This window comes from Branchiostoma lanceolatum, chromosome 15 (genome assembly GCF_035083965.1).
Source record: "Branchiostoma lanceolatum isolate klBraLanc5 chromosome 15, klBraLanc5.hap2, whole genome shotgun sequence".
Lineage (NCBI taxonomy): Eukaryota > Metazoa > Chordata > Leptocardii > Amphioxiformes > Branchiostomatidae > Branchiostoma > Branchiostoma lanceolatum.
The window spans coordinates 14,461,516-14,470,772 of NC_089736.1; the positions used below are offsets into that span (position 1 = coordinate 14,461,516).

A 9,257-nucleotide genomic window follows, 5' to 3' on the forward strand; every position below is an offset into this window, starting at 1 on the left:
GTATAATTCATGGTTTGTGATATTGTAACTCGGGTAATGCAACATAACATTAGTTTTCATTGTTTGAGAATCAACAAGTGACAACATTCAAGCGTTAGAATTGAATCGACTAATTCAGTTTCCAAAATTCTCTCTTCTTCCAACAAGATTATGTATGCAAACGCATGCTTATCGGCGGACAACGATTTAATTTACCGTGAATCTGAATCTTTGTTAGCTTTTTGTTGACTTAATGCAAACAGAATCCTCGTGTAATTGCTAGTGACAACAGAACATCATACAATGTTGACTATTGCTAACCTTTACCCATCTTTTCCGTATCCTAAATCATTGCTTGTAAACCTTCTGCACAGCCGCCTGTACCAGTTTAAGTTTATGAAGACAAAGAATTGGGAACAGAAGGCAAACGTCACCACGACTGGAACCTCCAGGGCGTAGAACTCTTTCGTCAGGAGCAGACTTGTCAAGGGTATGCTGTCAAAATAAACATCGAGAAGGTTGGAAATTAGCCCTGCTCCTATGCTTTGTATGAAAGATTTTCTAATTGCAATAACCATTATGAAGGTTAACTTGGCAATTAATTACGCAATGAATGAAGTCCTGAATTGCCTTGACTTGATTAGGCCTTGTACAATTGACTGAACTACAAATTCCGTGAGGGTTTTATCGGGTGTATACTATAAGGAAGCTAGCAATTATTATGACTGATAAATCCTAAATTCCAATTACCTATAACAGACTGGGGCTACATGATCACTGATAAATCAATGCTGCTTAATAATTATTGAAAAATATAATCAAATATAATGAGCAACATCAGGTATACATATTCTATTGTTATCTTTTGGATTGGCTTGATATATCACCACACCAAAAGTAATGAGCCTGCGTTCCTCATTCAAATCTTAAAATAGAAAAGAAATGTATCTGATGTCGTTATCAGAACAAGCCCAATGTACTCACTACATCCTGACCACTAGCAGCCAGACTCGCACGTAGGAGAAGACCAGGAAGAAGACCAAGTTGTTGCACCTGTTTATCGCGGAGGATTTTCGGATACCGAATTCTTTCAGCAACAGCCTAATGATAGAAAAATCATGATAATGAGTCATTTCATAAAGACGCCATAGATTTCTTTTAATGAAGACATATATCGTTATCTCCATGCCGTTCTTATTTTAAAATAACATCAAAGCAACAATTAATAGCAATAAAGCAACGTGCTCTTCTCCTCTTAGTCCTGGCTTGACTTCGCGAAAGAAGAACATTACGATGTTGTCTAAGTGATAAAGTTCCAATCGTCTAAAGCATATTAATTAATATTATTCTCATACGGATACCTTATATTCAACCAAATGGTGGAATACTCAGTGGCCAAGACGAGGTTTGCGTAGACAGGTAAGCAAGGGTAGACCTTGAGGACAAAACACGTTCATTGTTAGTACTTAAGAAATTACAATCTTGGCATCGAATCTATTGTTTCATTCGCCATGTCAGCCATAGGAAAATGTAGCGCAATCATGTAAGGAAAATGCAAATACTAAATGTTTGGAACATCATAGTTAGTATAATTTCCGTCTTTTCGGAATGATGTCGCTAACGCAGTTACACAAACTCGATTGTTGAAAGTAACTTCATACGCAACTTGTATTTCTTTATATTCAGACATAGACTATTGTTTTATGCCCACGGGCATGAACTTGCAATAAACTTCTATCAATATTGTTTTATATATCAGACGTGTGGTGGCTTTATTCGATCAATATATGTATTGCGAGAACCAATGAATTATTTGCTATGGACTAGATTACATGAAAGTGCTTTCATTTTTTTAGATGCGGACAACTATTTCAAGTACCCTACCGGCAAACAAACAAAACAACTCACGCAAGTCACAAATGTAGCACAACAGGTGACAACATGGTGCACTAGGGACTCAGACAGTGATAAATCTGTTCGGCCATCCACAGCAAGAGTCTTGACAGTTTCTACAAAATTTTAAAAAATTGAGTTAAACAACTACACACCTTCCCTTAGAGTTTTTTTTCTCATTTGAATCAAAATCGTATGCAAAGTAGACCTGCATAAGCATAATTGATTTGCATTCATTATCTCCTTTTCCCAAGTCACACATTTTTAGCCAGCTATTGAAGTATTTCAACATTGATTATGCAAAAACTTTAGAATATATAATCAAGGCTGATGATATCAAACTTTTATCTAACCTATATGTGTCCCCAGGATGAAGGCAAAGAAGATCATGATTTGCATCAATATCAATTGATGTTCCTCTTGAAATAAGTTACACATGTATTGAGTGTGTTTTATTAAGCACGTCAAGTAAAATATAAATTTCACTCATTATTGATTAAAAACAAGTCTATTTAATAATTTGAATTCTTAGCATACCATTATGTTGGTAATATGCCCATTGTCTTCCAAAGAAAGCTGTTAGAAGGGCCAAACACATGCCATTCCGTCCACAAGAGCTATATCACAACCTATCGTTACCATGATACTAACAACATACGTGCCCATAGTTTGTGTAGAGCACCTCCGTAAATCATGATCATAGTTTGTGTAAATTGTGACCACAGTTTTGTAGAACACCATCAAAACCGATGGTTCCACTGCAGTACCATAGAGATCCTCTAGGGGGTCCCAAATCGTATCATGCCGATGTCTCTCTCATTGTATAAGTTCAGGGGACTAGTTTAGCTGTAGGACTTGTGGTCATGACATTCAAACAAAATCTTACCTCCAGCAGTGTAGCCTAACAATACTGCAGACATGTATCGAACAGCAGGACTGTCGTATCTGGTAAAAGGAGTAAACAAACGACATCTTCAAATAAAGTGTCATATAGAGTCATAAATATATATTTTCCCGTCATTTCTTTTTTTAATCTTGCAAAACTACGCAGTGCGAATAAAAGTTCTGCATTTTTTCTCAGTTATTGAAGCTTAGCTACACTTGACACAAAAAAGTTCCGAAACTTAAATTTGATCCATTGATCCATTTCTCCATTGTTACTTAATCAATGGTGTAATAATATGTACTATAGGAGAGCTTAACCTATATAGTGGTACCATGTCAGTCATTATCCTACATTGCCATACGGCCAGATGACGTTATCTAATCAGAAGCATCCATGTCACATTGGGTATGAAGACAAAATGCCATAAACGTGCCACAAGTGGTGATAAGTGAATCTTAAGTGTGTAAATAAAGGATCGGTTCAACCGTTCCGTTATGTAGAATTAGAAGGATACGACTCTTTTTGTTAGCATTTGTATCTTGTTTCTTTGTTACATAAAAGGTTTACCATCTTAGAATAAACAAATCTTTTGTGAAGATATGAGAGATAAAATAAATCATTTCAATACAATGTGCAAGTCAAATCTAAACGGATAGGACGGAAAAGTATTCTTGACACCACAGCATCGACCAATCAGAAGGACACCAAACAGGGAGGAATGATAATGAATAGAGAAGAATAGAATAATATGGATTTTAAAAAGGTATGAAGTGCCGAGATTTCAATGTCTGTGGAAATTTTTGTTTCAAAATGAAATCTATTATTTTCTGTAGAAAAGGGACACATGTAAATTCTGAAATCTATGCTTCATACAGTAATTGTTTACTCTAATGTGCGTCAGTTTGGATAGGCTGAATGATAAGAACGTTAATAACCTGCCTATTCCTCAGTCTATGTGGTGTCATAAAGCCTGATCATTTGTTATAACCTCCTAAAAAATCATTCGTTGATTATTGCAAATGACCAGGCCTTATGACACTATATTCACCTCGGGGCGAAAATCCTCTATCAACTCGCTGTTTGACAATGGCAGGGGAATTTTGGCCGCTTTTTAGGGGAGACCTACTCGAAAAATCAGTCAAAGCACTTCCTGCACAACAGTGTGCAAATGAGGTGTCATTAAAACAAACAAAAAAGTTTCCAATGATGTAGAGTTCACTACAAGTCACCACAAGGGTTGTTATTGTCATAATTTAGAAACATTTTCAATTAATTGTTATTTGCTGTGTACGAGATTTGATACTTTTTGAAATCTTTGAATGTGGTTTTACCTTTGGAACTATTTCTTTTAGTTTACAATAGTTTCTAAATAATTGTAACAGCATTTTACCGTTACTACCATTACTCACGTGCACTATTTTATACCATTTCTTACGATTTTCGCCATCATATCTTTATGATTAGGTAAGAGGGCTGGGGGGAAAGCAATTCACACATCCTTGTGTAGGGAAGAATGCTTTCATCAAAGGACTAAGCAGTGTTCTGCATGTAAATCTAAAGATGTACAAAAGCAGACCGAAGAGTCGGATAAGCACCATTGTTAACCATTGTAACCATTTTTTTGTCAATATATCTAAACGTAATGAATCACATAGATGTTTAGAAACTATTTCAAATAGAGACATTTTGGGCAGTTTCGTTCAAAATATTTCTTAATCCTCAAACACCCTAACATAATGTTTGCGACTAAAATGATTTAACGAGGTCAAAAATGACCCCAAAATGTTTTGATTAAAATCTCCCTTTTCAGTTTTTCGCTAATTGTTCTCCATACATTGCTTCATCAATGTAAGAGGAATCTTTCGGCATATCTAGATATGAATAATCCCCGTTCATTATCATAATTCATGCACAAAGATAAGAAGGACCCCGTCTTGAACTATTGCTATTTAGACCGGGAGGGGATTTGAGAAGCCCACGCCAAATATCATGTTGCATAACTAATGAACGGCTTTCGCGAGAGACACCAGATTGGTGGCTTTTCATAAAATGTCCTTAACAAAAATTTTCAAATTGATAAAGTAAATTCATCGTTTTTCGTGTTGCCGTGGCAACGGGTTATTGAGCGGATTTATTTGACTAAATCTGCTAATTATAGTTCTAACAATGACTTTTTGAGGCTTTGTTTGTACGCCAAATGTATTTTCTTACATTTTTATCATCTTATGCAATTCAATGCAACTTTTATGATTCAACATTGATATTTTATGCTGATTTGATGACGTCATCGGTCAAAATCCAAGATGGCGGATAGAATCGCATTAAACTGCGTCACAATAACGCCATATTACGTCATTATGACATGAAATGTATTATGGTAATATTGATTCACATGTGTCTCATCCTCTAAAAACTTAGTCATACAATAAATAGTTTAGGAGTTATAGAAGGCAGGTCTTAACAGCACATTATTTTTGCTAGGGTCAAAAATGACCCCAGCGGACTCAACACAGACTTTCCTATATAACGTCAACAGTATTGTGCCGATCTCCCTAGAAAATTCTGGGAGGCTAGAAAAGATGTCTACGGACAAAGTTACGGAAGGAAGTTTCTTCCAGATCAAACAGGTTCAAAATCCACGCCTGGGGTCAAAAATAACGCCGCTCGGGTGTTTGAGGGTTAATTATCTAATTGAATTAAAATAAATTCATATCTTTATATTCAATCGTTTAGAAAAAGTTAAAACCATTTTTCAAATTAATAACAAATACCATTATAAATCCCTCCTGTTGACTTGGAATGGACTCTGAAACATAAGGATTATTATTGAACAACAACGGACATGTGATCAAGAGAGACTTTACCACTTTCTTCCCACGGCCTTCTCACATAAGTAGCCTTCGTTCTGAACCCAATAATGTAAAAACAGGACCAGCAAAATATCGTTTGAAAATAACGAAGCTTTTCAATGACATTTTGCAGTGCAATTGATGAATTGTTCACGGAGCTATAGGATCGACCGAAATCAAGTTTACGAACTCGTTGTGTTGAGTTTAGATTATCAATTATGACTGCTATGCTGGGTTAGTTAAGTAGAAAATATGAAGCGAAAAATAGCTGCCGTATGTTACAGGCTGTTGCATTTTCTAAGTTACTAATCTTACCTTAGAACAGCGGATTTTGCCAAGTCCTGGTCGAAATGATGAACCAGAAGTGCACACGGACCTACCACGCTGGTGTAGATAAGAGATGCTGTACTGTTTAATGGAAGAAAAAAATAACCTATACAAAGTTTGATCTTTACTTCTACACAAAACAAATATTGCTCACCTCAAATTTTCAGTCGTACTACATTGTGCGTCCACCTTCTTTAGGTTACGATTGATTAATCGAGTCATGTGTCTCAAAAATCACGTGATCAGAGTAATTGAATCACTTCTGACGAAGGTCGACGAAGTATACGACTGAAAATTTGAGGTGAGCAATATTTGCTTTGTGTTGAAGTAAATATCAGACTTTGTCAAGGATTTCAACAACACAGATGAGCTTTCATGCTAATATAAGCAAAAATAACTGTTGGGTGCTAAGTCGAGGATGCACAAAAGTGTTGCCATATCATCTTTTTATATTCCGATTCGCGTTCGAAACTCCCTTTTTTAATCTGAATTATCCCGTATTCAAATCTTTATTATCCCACGTACCTGCAGCAGTATAATCTCACATGTACGAGGACCTACTTTGGGGGTTCCAACAACGCTTTAAGCTCAATTCGGTTGGTCTGCTTTATTTTACTTAAAATTTAGGAAGCCTCTCAATTCATTATGGAGGACTAAAAGATCTAGCGGCTGTACTTCAGCGTCAACGTTAATGATAGATGAGGGTTGGATTTGACAATTATATTGTCTTGAATGTTAAAAGTGACGATCCATTATATAGAACCAGTTTTTGATTATGCATATTGGGTAGCAGAAGACGACACACATGCCATTTTTCTGCTTAATAATATGTTTGTTTTTTCATGAGAAATGTGTCGGAACTGACAGAAATGGCTCAACAACCCCGCCTTAATGATTGTCCGCTCTGACTATTGTTTAGAACTTGTTTGTATGATCTTCGCTTGACCTATATCGAACCCAATGCTCATTACTAACACTTCAGGGCATTGAGATGGCGTACGGGAGCTGGGTTTTCTTGTCCAGAATTTTTTTTTCAATCGTAGTAAAAATTTAGAAACTATACTTTCTGCCGATGATACTTGAAACATCTTAATGTTCGCATCTAACATTGTTGATAATGCGATTCGTCTCTTTATAAGATTGAATTATTTAGTGGCATTTTACAAATAACACTGTCAAGAACAAGTAAGAGACACAACGATCAGTACAGATATTTTACTCCCTATCTCATGCCAAGTTATTGCGTAAATAAGATAAAGCTTGGCAAATGTTAAAGTTTAAGAAGACTTTTAATATCGATCCAAAGTTCACCTTTTGATTGCGCATGTGCTCTCATGTCAACTTATTTGCGTAGATTAGATAAAGTAGCCCTCCCACATTGTAACTGGATAAACCAGAAAGCCTACAGCAAGGAGTTCGCTACCCCCAGACCCCGAAGAACACCACCCAAAAATGGAAAGACCAGACTGTGACGGGTTAAACCTTTGGGGAGCAGAGGCTAGGGCTATGGACAATATTTCTTGTAGAATTCACCTGAAAAGCAATGGGTCAATTTCTGGCCTGTGGTGTAGGCAGTAGGCAGGCAAACAAGATACTTGAAGGTAGATATCACGCACATCACCCCATCGTATGACCTCCGTTAGTGGTAGAGGTTTTAAGGTTACCCCTTCTCAAAAGATCATGCGAGGGACGTACTCAAGATGGTAAAATTACAAAAAAACATTAATAAAGGAACATTACTCAAATGAAGGGGAAATCAAACTGTCTAGTAACTATAAAACCCAACAACAATTTTAACTAAATTTAAACTAATCCCGACAGGACCTTGCAAATCTCCACCTGTGGCCATTTGTGCAAGATGTTGCAATGCGGCCGATGCTCTTGTAAAAGGTTTTGGCAAGGATGTAAAAAAGGGATATCTTAACCTCCTTTGTTTTGAGAACGAGTTCCCATGGATTGTTCCATTGTGAAGAAGGGGGGTGGCGAAAAAGACTGCGGATATGACATTTTTGGTGACTTGGAGAAAGGTCGGACAAGCTTGACTGCGACTTACAAACACTTCATTAAGCAAAGTTTACGCTCAATTCAAGGGAGCTACAACGCATTACGCAGAATTAAATCGGCCAATTACGCTCTTCACAAAATAATCAAATTACGCACTACGTTGAATTGAAGTGGTCGGCTAAGCATTACTTAGGATTAAAACGGCTGAATACACTCTGCCCCAAAGTATGTAAAGTAATCATTGCGCTCTTATCAATGCACATAATTGAATATTAACGTGGCATCCAGGTTCATCAAAACAATTTGAGACAGGATAAATAGTCGAACGTTAAAACGATTATTGTATTGAAAAGTATTACCTCCGTCAAATCTTATATGACATTAATTTTTGCCCTAGATTAGGCATCCCCAATACAACGAACATTTTAACTCATCCATCCATAATGAATTTACACAATTAAGTGGTTCCCCTACACAGTAAGATCAGGTAACAAGCATTGACACACATATCACCGACGTTATTTGCAATATATTTTTACTTACAGATAGGTGACGTATACCTGTCTCGACTTGTCCAGTGAAGAATACAGTCGGAAGACCAGCGTTTTCAGCAGGAGTGGTGCCAGCTTGCTGTAGACGACGAAGTAGCCCAGAAAGGAACACAAAGCGACCACAAGGTAGTGGAATATGCTCGCCATGACTAGCTAAGTGCGTCAGTATGGACACATTTGACTACTCAAATTAACGATAAATGCGCTTCACGTAGCAAGCACTTTTAATCATCCAGCCAAAACAAAAAAAATACAATGGGACAAGATGGCCACCGCTAAACACGAGGTCTTGTGACCTTTGTCCTCTAGAGGTCGTGACGTCTTGCATAATAACACACAACATATGAAATGTGATGGCGTGGAGGTTTCTCGACGCTCCTTGTGTTTACTCTTACAACAAGGGACGCCCCTGACAACACTTGAGTTCCCTGTCATGCAGAGATTAACGATGCACACCCCAGTTCTTCCGCGTCCGTGGTAGTGCGCGACAAAAAAAAAAGGACGAAAGGGTTTCGATGGTCTGGGTTAGAGTTCACATTTCTCAACATGTGCTTTGGACCGACAATGATTATTAACATGGCTAAAAATCATATGAATTGATGTGGGTTTTTTTGGTGAAAATTAGTTTCGGTCCAAGCCTCACTTCCGAATATCCATCCGCGTTGATAAAGTGTCCCTTCGCCCGGGATTGACCTATTTAGCGTTCTGTGGGTGATGATATTATGCCTCCCGCCGTGATAATTACAGCCATCTAAGTACTAGAATTTT

At 37.2% G+C, this 9,257-nt stretch overlaps 1 protein-coding gene across 2 annotated transcripts; it reads right to left on the bottom strand.

The window, feature by feature from the left end:
* Window positions 1-203: 203 nt before the first annotated feature.
* On the bottom strand, window positions 204-8,872 carry LOC136420495 (uncharacterized). Of its 2 annotated transcripts, XM_066407448.1 has the most exons (7): window positions 8,482-8,872; window positions 5,923-6,015; window positions 2,759-2,817; window positions 1,888-1,988; window positions 1,341-1,414; window positions 964-1,080; window positions 204-474 (listed from the first exon to the last, which is right to left on the bottom strand). In XM_066407448.1, exons 1-7 carry the CDS (start codon window positions 8,634-8,636, stop codon window positions 303-305), a joined length of 771 nt encoding a protein of 256 aa, XP_066263545.1. In that variant the 5' UTR covers window positions 8,637-8,872; the 3' UTR covers window positions 204-302. The 2 variants fall into 2 exon arrangements, with proteins under 2 accessions (XP_066263545.1, XP_066263546.1); XM_066407449.1 differs by lacking the exon at window positions 5,923-6,015.
* Between the last annotated feature and the right edge of the window lie 385 nt (window positions 8,873-9,257).